Here is a 25,931-nt window from a genome sequence, read left to right on the forward strand (position 1 = left end):
TGTAATACTGTCGATATTTTATTAACCAACAAATGTTAATCTATGTGAATTCAGACTTATTTTAAATGTGCTTCTTATTTACTGTGTGTGGTCCCTGTTGCTGACAGTATTAAGTTATATTCTGATGTAAGATTAACTTTATTAAAGAATGTAAACATTGTTTCCTTATGGGAAAACAAATAAAGTATAAAGAAGACAATTCTTTTCATTAAAATATACTGTGTATTTACACTTGCTAGACCCAGCACCACTTATAAATTTAGTACACTGTTCAAAATTTTAGTTAACACAGCTGACATGGTTGTGCTCTGTTTGAAAGTCTAAGAGTAGGTACTGTTGGAATATAAACAGTCTGTATTTGTCTGCTGTGAATCATAATCTTGAAATTTCTAATCGAGTTTGTAAAATTTTTATAGTAAAACATTTTAATGACAATTTAAAAATTTATCTTCTCTAAAGAATGGTCAAAACAATATCCTTTCAGAAATAGAATTGTTCTTTAATATCTTTCCAAAATGACTTTGGTTAAATGGACCAGGTGTATGTTAGTTAAAATTTAGGACAAAGTTGTAATATTCTTTGAGTTTACAAGTTAATCCTTATTGGAGATGTGCCAATTATACAGTAGAATATCATTAATTTGCACTGTTTGGGGACCCCATTAAGAATGCTGAATTTTTCCAACTAAGAAGTAAGCAAATGCAATTTAAAAAGTAAATTTGAGCATTCTGTATTAAATATGTGCAGTTATTATCACATGAAGAAGCTCAGTGTGTCGGGCTGTAATATAACCATACTTGCTGTCATGTTCTCCCATCTCAGTGCTGGGAACTCACCATGTGGAAACCAAGCAAATGTGTTGTGCATCAGCCGGCTTGAGTTTGTTCAATATCAAAGCTGAAACTAGCGAGGTCTGCTGTACTGCTTATTGAAGTATTGTGATTCTTTTAGGCATTGATTCTTACAAAATATATACTGTAACAGTATACTTTGTACAGATTTAAATTTTATTTGAAAAAATGAAATAAAGTAGGCAAAAAAATAAAGATGTTTATTTTTCATGTGACTATATAAACAGATCAGTCTTTTGTTTCAGTGCCTTTGGTGGGGGTGGTTATGGTTGCTCTTGGAATTTTTTGGGGGGCGGGGGGGGCATAGAAACCATTTTAAGGATTCAGCAGCAGGTATACTTGCCTAATCATTAATTTGCTGTAAGGATTAAGTGGTCTGTCTCACACTGGAAAACTGTTTTCTATTTTATTTTAAAACAGATTTATTTAATTTTAGAGATTTTATGTGAATGGCTTCCCTATCTTGCTTCTTGAGTCAGTTTTTAAAATTCTCTGGTGGTGTGACGGTTAACCGAGCCATCACAATTGAAGAGAAAGAGAAACTTTTCCCATAGATCATGTCCCTTTTCCATAGAAGGCTTTTTGTTTTCTGTCGTTTTAAATTTGAAGTTGGTTTGGGTTACAAAAGAGTCATGACAAAAGATGAAGAGAATCCTCTGCAGAAAATAGCAGTTGTGCTTGAAAATAAGATCCTTTCAAAACTGCTTTTCTAGTGAGTGGAGTGGTAGACAGTGAATGAAGTTACCAATAAAAATGTGGCACAGGAGTGATCCTTCAGAATAGTTTTAATGGGACCTTCTCAGAGAAGATTAGATTATCTGACCAAAAAGAACCATCCCAGTTTTGGCCTCTGACTCAAAAAGCAGCAGTGGCTTCAGGTGTATGATATTTTCCTCAACCTTTAGAAATGGACTTGGAAGTTTTATTTGTTTTTTCTCCTCATTTTATCTTTTCTGATGCTTTCACTTACTTTTAGGCTGGATATGAGAAGGCTTGGAACAAGCAGTTGCAGGAACAAGGTTCCTGCAAAAGTCACACTATAGAAAATTTTTTCATTGTTATTTAAATGTGTACGGTAGTAGTTATACTCTAAAAACTGATGCATGGCCATAGAAATATCTCAAGTTCACAGTAGCACAGTTTCAGGCTTCCCTGGGTAAATTCCAAGAAAGTTTTGTTGTTGTCATTGTTGTTGTTTTGGTTTTTTCCTGCTAAAATGGCCCTCCTTTGTAGAGAACAGCAGACTAGCTGTTGGACTACAGCTAGCCACAGCTAGCTAGCTTTGGACCAGCTTCCACATCTGACAATCACCAACTCCAGTAAAAATAATACAGACATTTTGCTGCATGAAAACTTAAAGCTGAGGGTTTTGGGTAGGTAGGGCAGGTACTAAGAAACTCTAATTTTCCCTAAGTTGGGCAGTGCCTCTGATTCGGGTGGCACACAGAGAACAGGTGTGTACTTCCTGAAGATTCCCCTCTTTCCTCCAGGTGGAATCAGACAAACTCCTGGGTCCCTGTCCCGGAGGAGGGCTCTCTAGTACAGGACATTGTGGTAGAAACTCTAGCCACGATTTATAGTAAGTATAAGCGAGTGAAAAGCCAGAAGCCAGGCCCCTTCCTAACTGTCCTGTGGCCTTAATCTTTAAAAGATTCTAAATGGGACTATGATTAAATATGCCCTGTGGTTATTTTGGAGGGCTGGAGGTGAATTCTATTGCAGGGCTACAGGGGGAACATCCCAGACTTGGGATGGGTCTGAACTCTATAGGGAAAGGCTTACAGGCCCATGGGAGCCTCTCAAGAAAGGGGCCCAGCATGGTCAACAGAACTATTAGTCACTTTTATTCAGCACTTTCTTTTCTAAAGTGATATAATTGGCAATTGCTTCCCACCCCCCACCTCCAATGGATGTTAACTTTTATTTAACCATGTGGTATGTCATTTACTTGGGCTCTTTTGCATGGTTTTTAGAACTCTTTGTTCCTAGTGCCGGTAACAATTTCTAAGCGGATTGGACTTTTTGACTTGGGGTACTGGGTTGTGGAAGAGGTTCTGCTCATTCAGGATCAGAGGAAAGAGATCCCTTTTTCCGTGTTTGGCTGCCCGGTAACCTCAGGGCCAGCACAGTCACTACTGCTTTCACTTCAGCACCATCCCCCACGCTTCTGGAACTTAAGGAGGAGGAGCCACTTTTTTTCTCTGAAAATGGGGATTCTACCTTAATTTTGCTAATCTCTGGAGTGTTTCCAATAACGTCGTTCCAGTTTTCCTACCAACATTGATTTTCATTCATTTTGATCAAATCAGGCCATTTGGCACTTAGGCTGGCAGTGAGAAAATGTCACAAACAGACTCACTGAATGTTGCAATGTTTAAAAAAGCAGGATATCCCCACCTCACAGCCAGCAGGGTTGTCCAGTTAACCCCACCATCCTAGGAATCCTGACTCTCCCTGCATGCTCAGCTCACAACTCAGACCTTCCCTGGGGAGCAGGAGTTTCTTTGTCAGCCTCCTGGGTTGATTGGCAGCCGCTCTGACCTAGCTCGGCCTTCTCTTTCTGTCTCTGGCAGTGACACTAAGGGTGGGTCTGTACTGCCACCATCCTAAATTTTTCCAAGCCCCCCCACTTTTTTTTTTTAAAGCTAATATTGAGTGCTTAAAATATCCAAGCTAAGTGTTTTATCTAGGTTATTTCATTAAATCTTACTACAACCCTATGAAATAGGCACTATTATTATCACCATTTTACAGAAGAGGAAACTAAGACAAAAAGAGATTAAGTAGTATGCCCAGGGTCACACAGTCAGAATTCAAGTCACGAGTCCTGGCAAGCTGAGACCCTTGGTCTCAGACACTCTAGTGCCACCTCCTCCCGTAACTTGCAGGGTCTTCCTGACTTTGACAGTGCCTTACCTCAGGATGTATTTAACTGGATGGCAAAGCCAGTGTTCCCTGCGGCAAAGGAAGATTTCTCTGTATAGCTCAAAAGCCACATTTCCTGTTCTGAAGGTTGATTCATGAATGAATCCACATTTTCATTTCCCCTGCCCCTTTCATGGGGGAATGACTTACTCGGAGCAGGTCTGAGGAAAGCTGGCAAATGGCCCTTCCAGGCCTCTCTCCACTGCTCTTGCTTAAAGTAAGTACAGCGCTGAGTACTATTCCTGCCTCTTCCCATCCTCACCACAATGACCTGATCAAAACGCTCTGTGAATGAGCTCTTCAATTCTGTCTAGCGGAGCTGTCGATTTCTTTCTTGTTGCCAGATTATACCCCCCAGCAGACACCCTATCTTCCTTATGGCTGACCTCCTATCTGGGTTCATTTGGCTCCAGATATAGGCTCAAAAAGGAACAGGAGGCAGTCTCCAGGAGAGGATCTGGGTCTGCCCAGATTCCCCAGACCTCACTATTTGCCAATAATTGGCCAAGTAATTGGATCAGTCAGGGCCAGCCCTGTAGTTTCCAGCTCAAAGTTTTGCTTGGGCTTTTACGTTTCTGAAGGCACTTTTCCTGCATCCTCTAAAATGCTACTTCTCAGATGCTTCCTGACCTCTAAGGGAAGGTCCAGAGTGTCACTCTCCAGGGGCTTCTTCCAAAAATAAAATATGAAATTCCTTGGGACTTAGGGGTGGTTTAGAGGGCTGTGGTATCTATTAGAACTCTTGTCTGAAAAGGGAAGATCATAATCCCTCATGTTTCTTGTATCCTCTAAAGCAGTGATTCTCAAGGTGTGGCCCCTGGACCAAGAGCATTAGCATCCCCTTGGAAATTGTTAGAAATAGAAATTCTTTTTTTTTTTTTTTTCCAATTTTTTGGCTGCGCCACACGGCATGTGGGATCCTAGTTCCCCAATCAAGTATTGAACCCATGACCCTTGCATTGGAAGCGCAGAGTCTTAACCACTGGACCACCAGGGAAGTCTCCAGAAATATGAATTCTTGGTCCATACTCCAGATGGAACTGAATCAGAACATGCAGGAACCCGGCAATCCCTGTTGTAACAAGCTCTGCAGGTGACTCTGAGGCACAGTGAAGTGTGAGAACCACTGCTCTCTAAAGCAAAGCTTCTTTATCTCTTTTGGAGTTTTAGGTTTGAGAATCTGATGAAAGCTTGGGACCCTCTCGCCTGCTTCACAGACCTCCTCAAGTCCGTGTTAAGAATCCCTGCTCTGGAACTTAGGGCTTGTCCATGCCTCTCTGGCTTCCACCCTCTCCACACCACCTTGAGAAGGGGTGGCCACGTGCTCCCTGTTTGTTCTTTCATTCATGTCCTGTTGGTTGTCGCTGAGAGTGGGCGGCCCCCGTGCCAGAGAACACAGGGGAAACGGCTTCCTGCTCCATTTGTGCTGCAACTGTAGCCTGTGGCCTCTAAACAAAAACCAAATGCTTGGGCATGGGGCACCAGGCCAGAGCCTGGGCAAACAGAAAAGCGATTCCTTCTCCTGGAGCTGGGAGCTGTGTGTCAGAGCAGAACTGCTAAAAACTGCGGAACTTCTTGTGGCAGTCCTGGCTGGGGCATACTGACTGCAGCTAGAGCTTTGTCAGTGGCAAATCCTCGTTATGCCTGTTGCCCCTGTTTAATTGTTTGTGGCACCCCTGTTCAGTTACACAGGTATCCTGGTTTGGGTAACAGATTATACGGTCCCCCATTTACTCACCTAATGGCCTCCTCACAGGTCTCCTTATGGCCAGTCTTGCCTCCTGCAATCCATTCTCCACACAGCGGCTTGCCCATAAATATGGTTACAAGACCCTTATGATCTGGCCCCATCTAACTCCTCAGTTTTCTCTCCTTCCTTTCACCTCCTTGTTCATCTCTCTTAAGCCATACTGGTCATCTTCCCGTGTCTTGAATGCATGGAGCCCATTGCCACCTAAGTGTCTTTGGCTTTGCTCTTCCTTCTGCCTGGAATGTGCTTCCCTGCAGCTCCTCACACGGTGGCCCTTTTTCATAAACAGGCCTCAGCTTTCATGTTCTCCTTTCAAGGAGACCCCCTTCCAATCACTCTCCCTCACAGCACTGTTTCCTTTCTCTTCCTAGTGCTTATCACTGTCCAAAGTTGTCTTTTCTTTTTCTGTTGATGGGCTAACACTGTGAGGGCAGGACTGAGGCATCGCCAGTGCCTAGACAAGTCTGGCACACAGCAGATACTCAGTAAACATCTCTTAGCTAGGCGGTTGGACTTCATCCACTCCCAGAGTGCCTCTGGGGGCTGACTTCCTCATCCATGTTGAATGCAAGTACTGTCATCCTGTTTTATCTCACCTCTTGCCCACAGGTGGCATAGGACAGGGACCCTGAATACAAGAGGATTCTTCTCTGCCCGTTGCCAACTCTCCTTAGCTTCCTGCACCTCCCACCTCTGTTCGGGCCTTAGCGTCTCCTCTCCTTAGGTATTTCATCTCCAGATGAGGTTCTGGGGAAAGGGCAATGACCCTGGCCTCAACAGATAGCTTAATGCCCACTCTGCCCACAGCTGCCCCCCAAAGCACTGTGGGCTGGGGCTCCAGCCATTCAGCATGCACTTAGGGGGCCCCTTGGCCACTGAGCATTTGATGGGCAGCATTCTTCTGGGCTTCTTGATGAGCTGGGAACTCACTCTCCCTGGAATCCACTAGTTGAGGGAAGGGAGGAGACTAGCTATCCAAGGGGTTATGTGCCCTGTTTCCAAATGCCACAGGGTAGGAGGTGTCCAGAGAAGTATGGCTTCCATAGCGCACCAACATCACTGGTGACGTTTCACCAAATCCTGGCTCTTCTACTCTCTGTTACTTGACCCTCCCCCGAGTCTTTAAAATGAGAGTGGTGACAACTAAACCCCCTCCCTCCAATAACATTCCAGGGCAGCAGTGAAAAAGAACCTCCCTCCTTCATTCTAAACCTGAGGAGGAAATGAGGCTCCTGAGCTCAGCTGAGTTTAAAATAAATTTAGGCTCCAAGATAAATTTAGGGCTATGGAATATGGACTCAAATAGCAAAGTCATACAGAGATAGGAGATAGAGTTTGAGAGTTTCCAACCAACTCGCCATAAAGTGAGTCCCTGATGAGAACCAGGCTGCTGCATGGTGGGCAGAGGATAAGGAAGGGGAAGCAAGGACTTGGAGACCAGACCATCACTCTGGAGGATTTCCAAGGCCTTTGTCCGAGTTCTGGCCTTTGGGGAAGGAGCATGGAGGTGGAGGTTAAAAATATTAGGTTTGAAATCAGATCGATGCAGATCCAGACTCTGTCCCTCACTAGCTTTGTGGCCTTCAGCAACTCTACCTAACCTCCCCTGCTCTCAATTTCCTCATCTATAAATGGGATAACAGTGCCGACTTCATTTGATTGTTGGGAAAATTAAATGAAATAATTCCTGTGAAGAACTTACAGCACAGAGTAGTGTTTAATAAATGCTTTCATCATCATTATCCTTGATGTTGTTGGGGTTGTCGGTCAGAAGGGAGACAAATGTGGAACTTGTGTAGCCGATAGGAGCCCTGCTTCCAGTAGCCTCTGCGTTCCCAGGTAGGGGAGCCGTGAAAAGAGCAGATGCCTCTCGAGAGTGACCAGCTAGACTGCATTTGGCTGAATGGAGGGGAACCCATTCTGACCCCTTCCCATTTCAGCTTTGGTCCTACCTACGTACCTTTCTCCTGCCAGCCCAAGGAGGACCCAGTCTGTGGTGCTCTCTTCACAGGCCCAGTTGTGTACTGGACCAGATTTATTTTTGGTTTGTAGCTTACTATCTCTGTTCCAGGCCTGGAATGTCTGAGGTTTTCTAGTGATGGTGGAGGAGAGCGCTCTTTTGAAAAACAAAATGAGGTCTCAGTCTAGGGGCTCTGCTTCCTTCTGGCTACAGGCAACAACAGAGAATCTGCCATCTGCCAAGGGTGCAGGATGACTAGAGGTCAATGCTGAATATTAATTCACCTGTTGGACATCTAAGATAGCAGTTAATCAGCCCTGGGGAACAGCTCTTGCATAAGGAAAGGAGAGATTTGCCTTTGGCAGAAAATTTTATTTATTTATTTATTTATTTTTGGCTGCGTTGGGTCTTCGTTGCTGTGCGCGGGCTTTTCTGTAGTTGTGGCGAGCGGGGGCTACTCTTCATTGTGGTGCGTGGGCTTCTCATTGCGGTGGCTTCTCTTGTTGCGGAGCATGGGCTCTAGGCTCATGGGCTTCAGTAGTTGTGGAACACAGGCTCAGTAGTTGTGGCACGTGGGCTCTAGAGCGCAGACTAAGTAGCTGTGGTGCACGGGCTTAGTTGCTCCGTGCCATGTGGGATCTTCCCAGACCAGGGCTCGAAGCCGTGTCCCCTGCATTGGCAGGCGGATTCTTAACCACTGCGCCACCAGGGAAGTCCTGGCAGAAATTCTTAAGCTGGGGCTTTTGGGGGTCTGTAAAGCTCCTGAAATTTTATGCAAGATTATACCTGTATGTGCAAGGTACATTTTTCTGAGAAGAGGATCCATAGTTTTCTTCAAAACTCTTAAGGGAAGTTACAGCCCAAATAGGTTCAGAATCACTGGTCCTGATCTGAGAGTAGAAATAGAACCCTCCTCTAGGGGGTCTCTAAGAAGCCGCATTCTTCAGCTTGGCTGATGAGAAGGACTGAAAAGGACCTGGAAGCAGGGCTGCTTAGCCTTTGAGGAAAGAGAGCTGTTCTCTTTATTGCACCTAGGTTGACTGGTTGGAGCCTGCCCTATCCATTTGGAAGTTGGGGATTTTGAGCTAGCTAAATATCCCTTATTTTCCCTGAATTTTGGTTGCAATATTATAAAGCACTCTAAACTGTCATGTTTTGTGCCAGATTGGGGGACTGGCCTGGTGTCATCTCAGAGGTGGGAAGCAGGGTTGAGTGACTGCGCTAGGTGTGTGTGGTAGCAGTAATGGTGGGGGGTGAGGTGCAGGGGTCTCCTTATGTTGCCCTCATTTGGATGCTTGTTACATAGCTGGTTCTCAGCCACAGTTTTTGCATTGATATGTAGTTGTTTCCTTCCTTTTGGAGACATTAAATCTAAGTTCCATAGTCCATTTTTTAATTTCACCAAGGCAGTGGCTTCTCCTTACTCCTATGGCATCCTTTCATGAGAGGCCAGGAGCCCCAGTCTTCTCCCCAGCTGTGCTTATTTACTCCTTACCCCTCACCCTACAAATCCTGAAAAATAGCTCTGAAAGCCAACTTGGGGCCTTTGAGATTGTTTGCTGCTCCTTGGAATATGATTCCATCATTGAGTCTATTCCAATTCTGGCCAGTCCTGGTACTGTCTCCTGCTTTCCTCAATACCCATCATTCCTTGTTGCAGCTACTTGTTCATGTTAAAAAATGGCATCTATCTCCCTGCTGAGAATTTTCCCCCTCCTCTCAAACCTCAAGTCCATGTGCTCAACCCAGCTTAATGGATGGCATCAGAATGCAGCAGAGGTTTCCTAAAGCTTGGCTGTCCTCCTACCTGAATCAGGCAAACACTCTCTTAGCTCAGAGTCAGCTCACAAGTAGGAAGTATGGGCTGAGACTAGCTGAACACAATGGTTCCCTGGTCTCCCCCAAGAGCAGAACCTGATCCCTATAGGGTGAATTGGCTGACAGAAGCTCCATGGGACAAGAGTTTCACTTTTCTTTGGGGGCCTTGAGTTGGAGTATTCTCTAGACATGAAACAGAGTCAAGTCTCTAGGACATAGGCCTCTGATTTGGAGTCATCAGACCATATAAGGCCACCCAGCCCACCCAAAAACACAGGTACATCCATCCTCACTGCCACTAGGGGTCTGGACAGGGGCCACCATCCCAGGACTACCCTGATCCTCACAGAGCTGAGGGGTCTGATGGAGGTATTAAAGCCCACACAGGGCAACATTTTCTCCACATGCTCTTCCAAAAGGCTCTCTACGCAGGGAAAATGAGGTCTTGGGAGGACCTGCCTGAGCCACATCCCCTCTGTGAAAGATGGGCCTACGGACTGGAGACCATGATGTCTGCCAGAGAGTCAGCCCTTCCTCCTCCTCCTCACCCAGGGCCAGCAAAACTGTTTCTGGTCCTTCCACCTTGCTTCATTGCTCCTCTCCTGCACCCTGATCCACTTAACCCGCTCATTTTACGCTGGCTCTGAATAACTATGACTTGAGTTGTCTCTTGATTGTAGGGCTCTGAGGATAACAATGGGGAGTAGCCACCCTCTGGTGTTTGCTTCCTCCTGAACCCTGACTTCTACGAAGGAATTGTGAGGGAAAGGAAAGGCCTCCAAGGCCATCTGGTCTCACAGTCTGCTGCCAGGCAGAATGAACCACCCCTTGGCCCAGGCCGACTTGTCCTTTTAACCTTATAATAGTTCCTTGGGTTATACAGAGGCTTTTTATTTTGATCAAAGGTATCTATCCTCTCCTTCATGGCTTTGTATTTTGTGGTTTTTAAAGAAGATTTCCCTATGCCCAGATAATAAACATATTCTCCCATATTTTCTTATATTTCTTTTATATTGGGTTGACCAAAACTTCATTCGGGTTTTTCTGTAAGATGTCACAGAAAAACCCGAACGAACTTTTTGGCTAACCCAATAGTTGTATTTCTATGTTAGTTCTTTAATCCATCTGGAATTTGTGTTCATATATGGTGTGAGCTAGGGAGCTAACCTTTTTTTTTTTTTTTTTGGCAGAGGGTCACATGCTGCCCAGAATTATTTATCCTATAGGCCATCCTCTCCCCAGTGACTTGAAATACTACTCTTCTCATATTCAAAAGTCCCATAAATATATGTGACTGTCTGGATTCTCTATTCTGTTGCATTGAACTTTTTTATATTCCTTGTACAGTACACCATTTTAATAGTTGTAGCTTTTGAGTGTGTGTCGATACAGTGTATTTTACTCTTTCATTCTTTTCCCCCAAATTGTTTTGTTATTCTTACGTATTTTTTCTTTCCAGATGTACTTCCCAGTCAGCTTGTCAAATTTCATTTAACAAGTCCTGTTGGGATTTTGGTTGAGATTTTATTTATCATGTAAATTAAGTTGGGAGAGAGTTGATATCGTTACAATATTGAGTCTTCTCATCCAGAAATAGAATGTCTCAGCTGTGTTCTTAAGGGTCTCCAGGGGAGACATCCTCTCTTCTCCTGACCCCTGCAGTCTCTCAGTGTCCATTGGCTGGTGTCCTGAGCCACCAGAGCCTGGTGTTGCAGTGTCCTGTGATTCTAGCTTACTCATTCCCTCTTCCCACTCAGAGATGGATGAAACAGTTGAGTATTTGCTTTTGCTCAGGAATTCCAAGCTTTATCTTTCCAAGAGCCAAAATTACTCAGGGGAATTGTCCCATCTCTTTTATGCCCTGCTTTTATATCCCATTCCTAGAATCCCCCTTCTCGTCCTGCTCTCTCAGGAATTCCAATATTTCACATCTAGAGTAGTACGGCTTAATATTATCTTTAGTCAGGATTTCCCTGAGAATCTGGTTGGCCTGAAACACAGCCTCTCATTCTGACCTTCTCTCTTTTCACATTGTTCCATGTAATTTCTAAGCTTCATTCAGACAAGATGATAGCTTGGAAGGAGAGCTCACAGGTATTCAAGAGAATAGCAGTGTTAGTGATTCTATGCCCAATGCCTGCATTAAAGGAAGAGCTTATTGCCCCAGATTTGCCAACAGATACCAGCCTATGACTCTGCTCACCACCCTCAACTTTACAGAGTGTCTAGGAATTCCCAGGCATTTTTGATTCCTGATTTCTGTGCACCAGCCTCAAGAGGCAGGTTGTTAGATCCGGCTGACTGCCAAAGGCCAAGAGGTCCTAGCCCTTCTGCTCGAAACTATTCCAGGGATAGCTGTATCCAGCTGTTTTGTTGCCAATATGAAAGCCAAAAAAAGCCAGAGCTAAAGTTTTGTGGGCTCTCAGAGCAGGTGTGGCAGCCAGGAAGTAGGAAAACAGGAGCCTGACCAGGGTCCAGGTCCTCACCTCATCCCCCAGAATAGCTGAATGTGCTTTAAGGCCAGGTACGATGGCAACACAAAGATATAGGCAATTTGCCCAAAGTGTTTGCATGTACACCTGGGTACCAAGAAAGGCCACGGAGTCCAGACACCCAGACATGCTTTGCCCAGCCATGTTCCTCTCCTGTTTCTGCATCTACTTGGCTATCTCTGCATCACCTCCTCCTGTTTCCAGGTACCTTTGGGCAAGGTCAGCACCAGTGACCACTAAAATATCCCCTTGATAAATCTTCACCTGCTGCTTATCCAGTGAATAAGGTTTCAGGGTAAGGACTGCAGAATTTGTCCTAGAGATTGGAAAGTTACTCCAACGTAAGACTTACATAAAATGATTCCTAGACATTTGTGTTTCAAAGGACAGAATGAGCCACTCCCGCATAGTGAACCAATTTCAAGGACAGGAAATCTGCCACAGGGGCTGAAAAGTTCTATAACACAACCAGAGCTACAGCGTCTGATTCCTCGAGGTCTTGCTTCCAAACACAATATGCTGCAAAAAATTTTCCCTAGCCATCTCCCACCACACCCCCCAAGTTGCTCAAGGCCCAGCCAGCCACCCAGTTTTACATGTCTAAATCTGAAATCAAAGTCCCAGGCAGGGAGAGGGATTGTCACAAGTAATTGCAACATCCCACAAGAATTTGTTTGGGAGTTAAAAGGAGCCAAACCTGGGCCTTCTCCAAAGCTTGCAAGCCTGAGCTTTTTGAGAACCACATTTGATCTGTTCCAATATGTTGAATGTAAACGTTTGTCTTGTGCCTGCTTGGCAGCTCTAGGGGACTCTGCAGGGCTCCTGTGGCCCACCATGGTGACCCGTGTGACTTCCCCTAGGAGAGGACAGTGTGGGGGACTGCCTGCTATGAGCCACAGGCCCCCAGAGTTGGCCTTAATCTTCTGAGCCCTGCTCGAAACGCTATCCCAGGGGAAAAGGAGGAGTGAGGGCTCTGAGGGGCAAAGGCTCCCAAATAGCTGCAGGAAGAGACTTGGATGGGAGGGGAAAGGGCATAGGCATCCTGCCACACTGCCACATCCTTTCTCAGCAACTTCTATACTCACTCTGCCCTTGCCCTCACCCTTACCTTATCTCATCTTATTCTTACATGTTAACTTCATGACATTATTTAGAGATGATGTTGTTTCTTTTTCCATATAGAAAATAACCACCTTCAAAGTGACAGCTTAGGGCTCAAACACAGTAGCTATTCCAACTACATCCAAAGACAGACCAGCATTATTAGGGATACAACTGGTTGTTATGAACCAGACACAGTTGTCATCGTCATCGTCATCATCATCATCATCATCAAACAGTTACTACTTACTGAGCCCTTACTTTATGCACAGGCCCCTTGTGAGGCTGACATTATTATTTCCCTATTTAACGGAGTAGGGCCAGGCCTGGTGACGTTAAATGGCCTGCCCCAGGTCTCCCAGTTGGTCAGAGGGGGAACTGGGCCTCCAGAGGGCCTGAGCCATTGCCATGGCTCATTTTCTTCTGGAAGAAGCAGAAGGAAGCAGAGCCCAGCAAGGTGCCTGCTGGCCCCAACAATCTAACACTGCCAGCAATGGTGGGAAGGGGCTTTCACAGCATGTCTTACCTGGGTCCCGGGTCACCTACAGCCGACCCAGGACCACAGGGACATGATGACTCAAGGATGAGGATGGAGTAGGAGGGGAGGGTGAGGCCCAGCCAGTTCTGTCTTGTTCCTTAGAGAACTCTCATGTCGTTGTGGGCAATGGGGGGGGGCACAGGGGCGGGGGCCCAGTGCGCATGTGAGCCCTGCCTACTTCCTCCCAGTTCTCCAGGACTTCACAGGGGAGGCTTTCTCCAAGAGGGGTTATTCCTCATCCCCACCACTCTGGCCCTAGCTTCAAAGAACGCAAAGAGAGCCAGAGCAGGCCAAGATCAATTTCTACTTGAAGGCCAACAGTCATACTGTCCCTCAGCCCAGTTTCTTTTCAATATAGCCTAATGTCTCTCTGTCCCCTTGCTGATTTACATGGCAGGTTTATTTAATTAGCCAGAGGGGAGTCAAAGTGCAGCTTGTCCTCAGAGTTAATTAATACTTACTGAGCCACCACACTGTGAGTGATGCCAAGATTGGACTGTGTCCTCTATATCAGCTTAGGGAACAGACTTCAACCCCTTTTGCCTGGCTGGGATTGGGAACTGGAACCAGTTAAAGAGTAGGGATGATAGGGCCCTGAGCTATTGTGAGGAGCAAATGAGGCCATGCACCTAACATGTTTGCCACAGTGCCTGGCACATAGTAGGGACTTAGATATTGATACTGTGTTTGTAAATTTTAAAAACAAGTGGCAGGGAAAGGTGGCCGAGAGACCATGTTCCCCTCTGGGGCATGTTCCAAGGGGGAGAGGGGTAATGGTAGCAAATACCACAGGGAACACAAACCCTCAGGCACACTCCCACAAGCATTGTCCACGAAGAAACGCAGCATGCTTCTCCCTATTTTCACCAGGCTCCTTTAGAAGATGGGGAAGGACTTCCCTGGTGGCACAGTGGTTAAGAATCCGCCTGCCAATGCAGGGGACACGGGAAGATCCCACATGCCGCGGAGCAACTAAGCCCGTGCGCCACAACTACTGAGCCTGCGCTCTAGAGCCCACGAGCCACAACTACTGAAGCCCACGAGCCACAACTACTGAAGTCCGCACGCCTAGAGCCCGTGCTCTGCAACAAGAGAAGCCACCGCAATGAGAAGCCCGCGCACCACAACAAAGACCCAATGCAGCCAAAAATAAAAAATGAATTAAAAAAAAGAAGACACAAAAAAGTTGAACATGAAAGGATTGAAAAACAAGAAGATGGGGAAAGCGCAGGTGGTTGACCCTGGAGGACTTCAAGCAGAGCATGAGTAAGTGGAGGCTCTCCTTTAATTGCGATCTGATTGCAAAGGGAAGGAAATCTGGCCTGGGCAAAGGAGTGCTGCTGGCCTATGCGATTCCTGCCAGGCCAGGGCCCTTCCCCTCCTTCCATCACCCCATCTCTGCACACACTGGAACCCCACTCCACTCTTATCTCAAAAGACTTTTGACCCTGGCTTTTCTTTCAAATGGTGCTTCCTTGGGCCCTCTGCTGTGGAGTGCCCTGACAGAGCCATCACTAGGGCAGGATTTGGTGACGGTGCTTGCCCTCTCCCTCTGCCTCCTCCAGGGCTGCCATGCTTGACGAGCATCTCACAGTCCGCCCTGTCTGACAGCTTGGCTGCAGGGGAGTCCCGTTGCCCAAAGCCCTCTTTGTGGTTGGTGGCTTGGGACAGCCTGCCCTAACTCTCCCAGCTCAATATCTGGGCAGCTTCAGTCCTTCTCGTGGGAGTGCTGGCATAGCCCGTGCCTGGGTGTGTGGGCTCTTCACTCTTTGTCTGCCAGGCTTGACCCCATGATCCTATTCAGAGCCTGCCCCAGAGTCTGGATGAGAGGTTACCATGACGCAGCCCAACCCCAGGCATGGATAGTCCTTTCTGGATGCTAAGGCCAAGTAGGAAGACACACTACTGAGGCAAGACCCAGTGGCTGTCTCCGCTGCCAGAAAGATAGCTTTTCTAAGCCAAACACTGAGGCAAGATACCCACAGCCCTAAGACCTAGACAGATTTGGACAGGAGGGCACAGTGAGGCTTAGAAGTTTCATCCTGGCTTTGCCACATCTTCTGTACAAAGCCAGATGCTGGGTGGGAAGCATTCTTCGCAATTACCTGAGATGACTTTGGTAAGGAAAATGGAATGTGAAATGGGGCAGAGACTGACACAGCCAGACTGTCAACTACAGCCAGCTCTGGCGGGCCTGAGGTTCTGGGGCCCCTGCGCCCCCTGCTGGCCCCTCAGACAGGCTCCTGCCCTTTGGCTTCCTCCTCCCCAGGAAGCAGCCTGGTGCTTCCTTCTCAACCCAGCGCTACTTCATCTGCTCCCTCCCGCCTCACTCTTTTAATCTTTTCACCTTTGGACCTAGCCTACAGCTGCTCCCTCTTCCTTCCATAACCTGGGCTTCCTCCTTCTGGACAAAAACCTCTGAGTGTGACCCAAGGTTTTTTTTGTTTGTGGGGGGAGGGGGGTTGGTTGGGGTTTTGTAGTGTATGCCCCAGCCTCTTGAAGAAGACCCTCAGAACTGTGCAAGTGGCAGCCTGCCTCAGCCAGCACCTCAGAGCAGGCTCTTCTGCTGCTTCCCAGAGGGCATCCAGCCTCCAGCTCTTCCTTCTCCCTCTGTCTCTCCCACTGCAGAAGCCCACCCTTACAGAGCCTCTAGGGGTGGCCCCTCTAGCTCTCCCAGACCAGCCCTCCACACCACTCCAGACTGGACCAGGAATATCTTCTCTCTCTCTTTCCCTCCCTCCCTCTTCCTCTCCCTCTCCCCTTCCAAATCCTGTCCACTTAGCAAGTTCTAATGGTTCCAGTGTTCACACTCCAGCCCATCTCCACTATGTCCTCTCCTGAACCTCCTGCTGCCAGGCTACTTGCTGTGACAACAGTCTCTTAGGTGTGTTTGTCTTCTGAGATTGGAAGCACCCAGAGGGCAAGGACTTTTAACCTCCTACAAAGCCAAGGGCAGTGCTAGGCTCCCAGTGGGCACTCGGGACCCCGTTGAACGCTGATCCTCTCCTACTAACCTCCCAGCACTGCCTCAGAGCTCTCTGCCTGCGCAAGGTCCGGGGAGTGGCAGGTCCGGGGAGTGGCAGGTCCGGTGCGGCTGTGCCTTCAAGGCTACCATTGTCAGGTCACTGCAGAAGGAGGGAAGATGGGGGCCATTTCCCAGAATGGATGAGAATGACAGGGAGGCTTTTATTTCCAGGGTGAAGGGAGGGAGGACCAGTCGGGAGTGAGGTCCCTGGGTGTCAGTTATCACGCTGGTGGAGAAGCCCACGCGCTATGTAGAGGACGTGGATCCCAGGAAAACCCCCACACCTCATAGTTGCCTCGTCCTACCACCACTCCATTCCTCCCAAGGGCGATCTGCCTCCCGGTTCGCAGCCCTGGGACAGATCCTTGCGTGACCTCGGGCGGCGCCCAGTGCTGCTGTGGACAGCTCATTCCGCGGCGGTGGCGGCGGCGGCGCCCGGCGTGTCCCCAGAGCCGCCAGGGGGCGAATAGGGTGCCCGCCGGCTCTTGGGACGCCCGGGGCGCCGGCGCTGAGCTCCGGAGAGTCCCGGCCAGGGAAGACGCGCCCGCCAGAACCTCCTAGGCTTCCCGCCGCCGCAGCCGGGCCGGGCCGCTACTTCCAGCCCCGCCTTCGGGCCGTCTCGGTCGCTCTGGGCGCCCCAGGCCTGGGCGGGGGCGCAGCCGCTGCGCGCCCGCACAGGTGACGGGCCGCCAGCGCGCCCAGCTCCACGCGCACAGGGCACTGCCCGGCGGACTCGCCTCGCTCGCATCCCGCCCCTCCTTCGCCCTCTTGGCAGCCCCGGCTCTGCTCTCGCAGCCGCCCCGATTTTGGGGCCGGCGATTGAATAGGCCGCACCCCGGGCGTAGCAAATGGAGGACGCTGGAATTTAAGGAGGGGGCGAGGGAGGACGCATCTCAGTCCCCTGCCTTCTCCCCACCACTGCGAAGCGGCCGCGGGCGACGCGCAGGCCGGTCTCTGCGCCCTGGGGCTCTGGTCTGGCCCGGCGCCGGTGCCGGTACGGGTGCCAGGGAGAGACCCCGCGCGAGGTTGGCCGGGCGCAACCGCGCTGCATCTGTTGGAGCGGGCCTCTACGCGCTCGGACCCGAGCCGGCCGCCACGGTACCCGGTACCCGGGCGTGTACTGAAGGGCCACAGTTGGCTTTAGGAAAACAAAACGAAATATTTATCTAGAATGGATATATGCGTATGTCGGCTCCTCTCTGGGTCAGCTGGTTAGGACCATATTTCGTTAAGTCTCAGACTGCAGCCTGAGACCCCGACGGCTTAGGACCTGCCCCCTGGCCTTGGCACTGCTGAGGATCTTTTGACTTGATGAGATGCTGTTTCCGTTGAAAAACAGTCTGTTCTTTGGAATCCAAATCAGCTTTTATCAAAACATGTCGGGCCTGACAGAATTGGTGATAAACGTGTGTGTGTGTTTAAATCCTTTTCGTGCCCACACACTAGCCTGCATCCATTCTAGGTAAATATTTCTACCATTGAACAAAAGGAAGTCAAGTTTGTTTCGTTTCAAAGGGAGTCTTTGAACAAGTATCTCTCTACTTGTGGCTAGTCAATTACCCACACTTTATTTTGCTTTGATTTGGTTAGCTTTAGGGGGTTTTGCGACACTGGAAGCAAGAATTTAGGTTAAATTATGTCTCAAGCTGCACATGAGCGCTGGTTTCAAATCCTAACATTTAGCACAGGCTTTCACAGCGGGAGTGCCAGGGTTGACATCTGTGTCCGGCTGTATTCTGATTCATGCTGGTCAGATAGATGCTCAGACAAACCCCTGGGAGAGGGGATCCTGAATGAGTGCACTCCTCTGCCCACCAGGAAGGAGTCAGGAATCCACAAGACAAGATGAGTTTGTCGGCTAAGAGGGGCCAGCGCTATATGTCTTAAGTTGCTTTCAGGCTCTGGGATGTGGGATTGGGCTGCAAACTCTGGACTCTAAATCTGTTTAGCATCCAGGACCTGGGTCCCAGGAGACTCTCTACCTTCTCCTCAATTCATCTGGACATGAAAGGTGGGCTCAGAAATCAACAAATCAACCGACGGTCAGAGAGCCTGGGTGATTCTGCAGCCCTGAGGGAGCCTCACCCGTTCCGCCCCACCCCCCACCCCCATACAGCACTAAGGCTCTGCTGACAGGGCAGGGATCCACCCCAAGCCCAAGGCAAGATCCCACCCCTGCTCCTTCTGTCCTTCAGTTCCCCGTGTGTCTGAGACTTCCTGGCTCTGTGAAGGCAAGGAGTAGCCCAAAGTCCAGAGCCTCACATCTAAAGAGTGGCACTTGTGGGAGCCCTGGCCCCAGTCCCCAACCTCAGGAGGCTCTGGAGATGGACGGGGTCAGGTGAACAGCCTGCATGACTGCAGCCTCTGACCTTGGCCCAGACACCAACCCTGCTGCCACCCTGTCTTCTTTGAGCTTTCCCAGAGTCGAGCGCTCACCAGGTATGGCTCCCACAGGGTTTCCCCATTCACCGGAATGCAGCCACGTGCCTGGAAGAGCACTCTTAGTTCAGCCCACCCAAGACCTCAACTCCCATCCTCTTCTTGAGTCAGCACTACACTTCCCCCTTCTCAGCTCTGCTGGGGAGCCCTCTATTCCCAGGAGAGCTACCCGGAGGAGAAGGCCATGTCCTCACTGCCTCACAGGTGGGAAGGGATAGACATGAACACATCTGCAAAGGCTCTTCTTGGCCCCCCTTTAATCCCAGTGAGTCTTCCATCCCACACTATTTATTGGTTATGACTTTGTGCCAGGCACGGTGGCAGAGGTTGGGAATACACAAATAAATGAAGCCATTCCTGCCCTTAGAGAGCCCATGGTGTCTGATGGAGGAGTTTATTCTTTAACTCGTTCTTTCACCAAATGAATGAGTCCCTTTGCCAACTGCTAGGGAGACAGCGAAGAAGACAAGCACAGCCCCAGCCATCCTAATAATACCACCTTGTAGACCCACAGTCCATAGGGGAGACAGACATTAATCAAGCCATCTGGCAAATAGAGAATTATAAGGCATGATAAAGAGAATCACAGGATGCTTGTGAGCACGTGTAAAGGGCCGGGGCGGGGTGTGTGTGCCTGTGTGTGTGTGAGGAGGGGGGGAAGACCGGCTGAGGGGGAGGGGCAGTAGGAGGGGACTGACCGGGACCCAGACCTGGCAGAACCTGGTACGGTGCTTATCTTCCTCCTGAAACATGACCCCAGAGCTTCGAGAAGGCCCCTCCCTGTACCCTATCCCTCACCCCCACACTCAGGAATTCTGCCAGCCTCTCTCTCTGAGGATGCCAGTCGCTTTTCCTTGCCGCCCGTTGGTGGCAGGAGGCCACAGCGCCCCTTGTGGCCACTGACTGAAGTTTCCAGGACCGTGGAGGGGTGGGGTTTTAGGCTGTGGAGCCGCTATGTCCCAGCCTCCTGAGCTCCACCAACTAGCCTCAGTCCTTGGGCAGAGCCTCTCTCTTGCGCCTCTTGGTGTCACCAAAAGGGACCTCCAGGGTGGCCTGACTGGGAATAATGCCAGGCTCCCTCAGCTGACACACAGGTGCCTATGCGGCTGCCGCGGGTTAGCCAGCAGCAGCCTATGGTGGATAAGGTGGCCTAGACCCACAGGCGGCTGTGCCTCTGCATTTGCTTCCTTTTGTCTTTACAGTTGTGGTGGATGTTACCTCCTGTGTGCTCCACATAGTGAGGCCAGAGCCTGGGATCCAGGGGAGTGCTTTACACACCTGCTTCCCTCTGTGGCCCAGGCCTTTGGGGATGTGGGTCTCTTGGCCTCTCCCTCTCTCCTCTGCCAGCCACTCCACATTCACGGTGGCTACAAAGCTTGGTGGCTGGATTTGGTTGCCCCTGAGACCCAAGCACAGAGAAAGAGGCCACTTGCCCTGCTGGTATCATTGTCTCTGTGGAGAGGAAAGTTTGAAAATCCTCACTGGAAAGCCAGAAGCAAGCACTGAGCAAAGGCATGATCCTTGTTAGCACTTTCTAGCCAGGCACACATCCCAGCCAGGGCACTTGGGCCTCAAATGGCAGGGCTGCCCGCCTGCCTGAGTTTCTCACAGGAGGAAGGTGAAACAAGACCACCTTGAGCTTTTAGATGTGGAAGAGCTAAGGCTAGCAGCAGGACCACCCGGGGCTCCAGGCAGGGGTAGGGGCAGAAAAGGAGAACATTCCATTCCTTAGAACCGGGTGGGCACCTTTCTCCTCTCATTAGGTTGACTGAGCTCCTCTTTAAGGTATTATAAATGTTCAATGAATTCTGACTCTGTTAGGTTGGACGGCATTAAGGTATCCTGGGTAGATGCTGGGAACACAGCAAGGGACACGTAATAATAACAGTAACACTACCATGTATTGTGCACTTAATATGTGCACTCTGAGCTCCATGCACTGCATGAATTTTATTATTTAATCCTTACGACTTTCTCAGAGAGAACTGCCGTTGTCATCCCCATTTTATAGCTTAGGAAACTGAGGCTCAGAGAAATGAAGTCATTTGGCCAAATTCACACACAGCTAATTAGGATTAAAACTGAGGTCTGTGTGCCTCCAGGGTTCACACCTTCCTTCCCTCCTACAGACCATCCCCCAGAGCCCAGAGCTGGGAGAGGGAAGAGCACTGGAGAGAAGGAGTGGGTGCCATGCTGGCCTCCGCCCTTGGTCAAGTTCATCCTGCCTCCACACAGACTGTCTTCCTGTGGCCTTGGGGATGGTGGCCTGAGGATGGGCAGTGAGGCCTCCAGATGCCAGGGCAGGAAGGTAGCTGCTCACCCATGTCTCTGAGGGCTGAGCTCCCCAGATACCTGGGCTTCCTGATCTGCTCCCCACCTTGGGCCTAGGTGGTGACTTCCCAGAGCCTGGCACCTGGCAGGCAGGCGGTCATAGGATCGAGGACACACGCTTGGAGCCAGAGGCGCCTTCTGAGCTCAAAGCCAAACACGAACACATGGGCAGAGAACCTGCCACTGAAGCCACTCATTTATCCCGTGTGCCCAGAGCTTCCCCTGGAAGCTCTACCACATCCCTTCGTCCCAGAGCAGCCCTGGCTTCTGTGTTTTGGAAAGGTGTGGACCTAGGGAGGGAGTGGGGCGGGGGCAAGGGGTGCAGAACTTCTGCAAACAGGATGTAGTGCCAGAACCCAGAGCTGCCCTCCCCTCTCCAGAGGAAACCACAGACCTTCGGGAAAGGGAGTCACCACTTGCCCAGAGTAGCCAGGGGGAGGGAAGGGGTTCATTATGGGGATTATTACATTCAGTCCTTAAACCACCCTAAGAAGGTGCTATAAATTATTCATTTTACAGAAGAGGAAACCGGGATCAAGGTCTTTCCCAGCTGGGAAAGCTGGGTCCCTCATCTGCCAGGTAGCCCCCTGTTAACTACTCTGCTGCACCATCTCCATGGCCTTTATCAGGTGATGGGAGTGGGGGGCAGGGGTGGGGGTAAGCAGAAGAGAAAGGGGCCCTAAACTCCAGGACTTAGAGAGGGGAGAGGCAGCCTCAGGTGTACATAAGGTGTTTGACCTAAAGCCCAAAGGTGACCGCCACTCATTGTTTGATTCCAGTTGAGCCCCTTCCACATGTAGGTCCAGCGATGGCAGCGTCCCTGTCCTCTGGCAGGTGAAAGGGGACAGATGCTTTACCAGGCGAGTACTCTGGAGACAGCGTGTGGAGGTGTGGAGGGACAACCAGCCCAGCCTGAGACGGGGAGGGATCAGCAAGGCTTCCTGGAGGGGAGTCCTAAAGAAAGTGTAAAAATTAAATTAGGGAGAGGAAGGGATGACCGGAGGTAGGGGCAGAGGGGACCACAAGAGCAAGGCCCAGGGAAGCCTAAGCCCTTTGAGGGCTGCTGAGAAAAAAGCCCTTTGAGGGAGTGAGGTGAACAGAGGCAAGGGGAGAGGGTGGGTGGGCAGGCCAGAAGTCACAGGGTTTCCAAGCCCAAGGAACCTGGGACAACCAGACACCCTCCCACAATCTCCCTGCGGACATCGCTGCGAACCGGACCGGGAACATTCCAGCCTAATCGAAGCTCAGATCGGGAGCTCCAGAGGCTCCACACGCTGGGGCCAGGCTCCCCCAGGGAGCTTGCCCGCTCCCTCAGGCCAGGCCCCACTGGGGGCTAAGGGGTCCTCAAGGATTCAGACCCTAAGAAGGCTGGAAGTTTTCCCTCTCCAGAATCTGGGGGGAACTGGGTAGGGATGGAGCGGAGGGGAATGGAAATGGAGCCGGAGGGAGGGCCCACCTGCCAGACAGAAAGATCCTGCCTGAGGAACAGGACTTCAGAGCCGTCAGGGTTCTCAAGGGGCCCCTGCTCAGGCCGGTATTTCGGAAAAGGGCTGAAGGGCAGGATTTCAGTCCCAGCCTGAGCCCAAGCCTGTGCTGCCCTCTACCAAGCCCAGCCTCGTCTGCTCTCGGCTTAACGGGGGACACAGGCTAGGATATGGGAGCAACAGCCCCCCAGCCCTGGAAATGGGGTGTCAGATGGCCAACTGGACTGCAGATTCTGTTGTCTGTTAGTCATTTTTATTTCTTCATTAAAGCTTCCATTCTTTTACTATGTAAAGAGCATCATGCTTAGGAAAAGAGCTAAGGGGTTGGAAGGGTATGGGGACAGAAGTCTTAAATACATTACCTGATGTCACCAATTTCAGCCTAAGAGAGAAGTGACCCCCTATCCTCTTTATACACTGGAGAACTTCCTGCCTCCGATCTCCCAGCTCCCTTGGTCTTCTCTCCACCCTGCCCCCCACCCCGCCCCCTCACAGAGAAGCAGGTCTCTGGCATTGGCAACAGTTAGAGACAAAGAAGCAGTGAGAGGAAAGGAAGAGAAACCAGGCTGCCTCAGGGTAAGGGGACCCCATCTCACCTCACAGGCTGGCAGGACACCACTTGCTGGGAGTGGGGGTGGGGTGGGGGAGGGCGACTCTCCCTTCCAGGACCTCTGAGCTTCCTAGTTCAGGTCCAAGGACCTGGTGTCATTATCAGGGGGACCAGGCCAGGAGGAAACCTCCCCCAGCTGACCTGGTTGACCTTCTTCCAGAAGCTGGCCAAACTCTTTGTATGGCCTTGTCCCCGAGGTGTCATCAATAACAGTAGCAGCGGCCACAGCATCAGCAGCAGCAGCAGCAGCAAAGGAGATTATCTATGGAGGGTTGGCTAGGTGTCTGCACTGAGCTCCCACATTTTTCATTATCTTTTGAAGTCCCCACAAACCTCAGGAGAGTTTAATAACCCCATTTTACAGATGAGACAACTGAGGCTCAGAGAAGTTAAGTGACTTCCCGAAGTCGTATAGTTACTAAGTGACAGTGTCAGGTCTCAAACGTGGTCTCACTGACTCCAGAGGGTGAACGAAGCTGGACTGCCTCTTCCCTTCCCCCACCACGCCCGCTCACTCCCAAACCCAAGGCCTCACAGGGCAACATCTTCTACACTCTGCAGCCCTTCTGACCTCTTCTTCCTCAAGCTCAGTTCTGCCCCAGCTCCTGACCCACCTTTGCAGAGCTGGGGAGGGAGCAGGATGGTTCTACTGCTGGGGTGGAAGGGCCCGTGCACCCTGGAGCGTGGAAAGGGGCCTGAGCTCAGCTTGGCCCACTGACTGGCTTGGCCTGGCCAGCAGGCATCACTCACATGTCAGAGTAGCCATGGTCACTTTTGTTAGTCGAGATGACTGCATTCGAGAGGGAAGAGGAGAGAAGGGGCCCAAGCCCAAGAGGACAGAGTGGGTGATCAGGGACCATAAACTCCTGGGGGCACAGGTGAGCGGAGATTTGTGGCTCAGTCTGACACACCAGGCTCTATAGGTGCCCTCAGCACCCACCTGCCCTGGGGGGTTCTCTCCCTGCTTCTCCACTGCTGCCTGCTCTGACCCCACCATGCCTGGGGCACCAGGGACCACCTCCTTCACCTCCCAGGAGCCCAGGCTCTGGAATCAAAGGAACCTGGGTTTGAATCCTGGGACCCTAAGCAAGTTACTTTATCTCTCTGGGTCTCAGGTCCCTTAACTCCAAACTGACAGAACCTTGTGATAAAGGAGCTAAAGAAAGAATGTTTAATAGTAGTAACATTAATGTTTATTCAGCACCCACTGTGTGCCAGGATGTTTCATGTATTATCTCACTAAATCCTCAAAACCGCCCTAGGAGTTCAGTGCTATTATCATTGCCCCTATTTTATAGGCAAGGAGGCTGAGGCTTAGGGGAAGTAATTTGCCAAAGCTGGCAAGCCACAGAGCTGGGATAGGCCTCCAGAGTCTGTGCTCTCAGCTACCTCCATGTGTGATGTGCTGCTGGCTTGAGTGTTTGGGCCCTCAGATCCTCTGGCTTGCTTCCTATTCCACTTTGCAGAGAGGCTGCAAGAGCCCCTGGTAACAATGGGGAATGCTGACCTCAGGGGATGGCACGCTGCCCAGGATCCCCTTCCTAGGCCTTTTTGATCCAGTGACAGAATTCTCCTGGTCACCTCCCTGAAAAGCTCTTCTTCCTTCCCCAGGGCTGGGGCTGGGGATCTGCTATGGTGTGGGCACGTCCCTGGGTGACACAAGTGAGGACAGCAGATGTCAGGAGGATCCTGTGTACTGGGGTGCATTTGCTCTGAATCTTCTCCTATCTGACCACTTACTTGGTCCAGGAAGGGCCTGAGGTTCCACTGGGTCAACAGATGAGGAAACTGAAACTCAGAACTATTAAGTGATATGTGCAAAGTTGCCCATCATGTGCACGGTGGAGGGAAGATTGTGGAGCCAGGTGGCCAGAGCCCAGAATCAGAAGTCTTGACCCCAAGCTCTTCTCTGTCAGGGGCAGCCTCTCTAATTTGATAGTTTGGGGCAGGGGCAGCCTGTTAATGGGCCCAGGCACTGCCTGTATTCACACATGCTGAACTGTCAAGATCCTGAAGCCCTGTTCCTACTCCCATTACTCAATAGGGCCCTCATTCATTTATTAGGTTGACAATTATTTATTGAACACCTACTGTGTGCCAGATCCTATACTAGGCACCAAGGATGCATTGGTGAACAAAAGCAGACCCGGTGCCTGCTCTCATGGAGCATATATACCAGTGGAAAAGAATCAAACAAATATGTGTCCAGTTACAAATTGTGATACACGCCAAGAAGGAAAACTACAGCTGATTCTAAGGCAGAACAACAGCGGGGGGCATAAATTAGACTGGGGGGGGGGTGGGAGAGAGGGGCAGCGGGCAGGAAGACCTTTTGGAGATGACTTTTATATACGAACATAACCAATCAATCAGCCAGTTGATTAACCCAGACCAGAGAGGTGGTCAAGTTCCACATGCTATGATTTCCAGAGTAAAGAGGTTTCCATTCGGCTTTCCTCTCCATCAGGGAAAAGTGCTGTTGTCTACGGCCGTTTTGCCATTTGCCTTGAGATTTCAGGTCCCGGTGACCTCAGAGTACAAGTGAGGGAAAGTATAATCTGACTTGATTTTTTGGATAAAACAAGAAGCGCTGGGTCCCCCCTCGCC

The 25,931-nt window shown here is 49.9% G+C and overlaps 1 protein-coding gene and 1 long non-coding RNA gene across 2 annotated transcripts in view; both read left to right on the forward strand.

The window, feature by feature from the left end:
• Nucleotides 1-650: 650 nt before the first annotated feature.
• On the forward strand, nucleotides 651-1,030 carry LOC118892354 (IgA inducing protein). Its single transcript, XM_036846949.1, has one exon. It carries the CDS (start codon nucleotides 740-742, stop codon nucleotides 899-901), a length of 162 nt encoding a protein of 53 aa, XP_036702844.1. The 5' UTR covers nucleotides 651-739; the 3' UTR covers nucleotides 902-1,030.
• A 13,575-nt stretch (nucleotides 1,031-14,605) lies between these two features.
• The window catches only part of LOC118892355, a 30,172-nt gene continuing 18,846 nt past the window's right edge, over nucleotides 14,606-25,931 (forward strand). The window contains exon 1 of the long non-coding RNA XR_005019293.1: nucleotides 14,606-14,701. This is a non-coding gene — a long non-coding RNA (uncharacterized LOC118892355). The remainder of the gene's footprint in view (nucleotides 14,702-25,931) is intronic.

This window comes from Balaenoptera musculus, chromosome 3, assembly GCF_009873245.2.
Source record: "Balaenoptera musculus isolate JJ_BM4_2016_0621 chromosome 3, mBalMus1.pri.v3, whole genome shotgun sequence".
In the NCBI taxonomy this organism is placed as follows: domain Eukaryota; kingdom Metazoa; phylum Chordata; class Mammalia; order Artiodactyla; family Balaenopteridae; genus Balaenoptera; species Balaenoptera musculus.

What these genes read in the sequence shown, in the direction of transcription:
- LOC118892354 (XM_036846949.1), top strand. Translation starts at nt 740, where the DNA reads ATGTGCAGTTATTATCACATGAAGAAGCTCAGTGTGTCGGGCTGTAAT.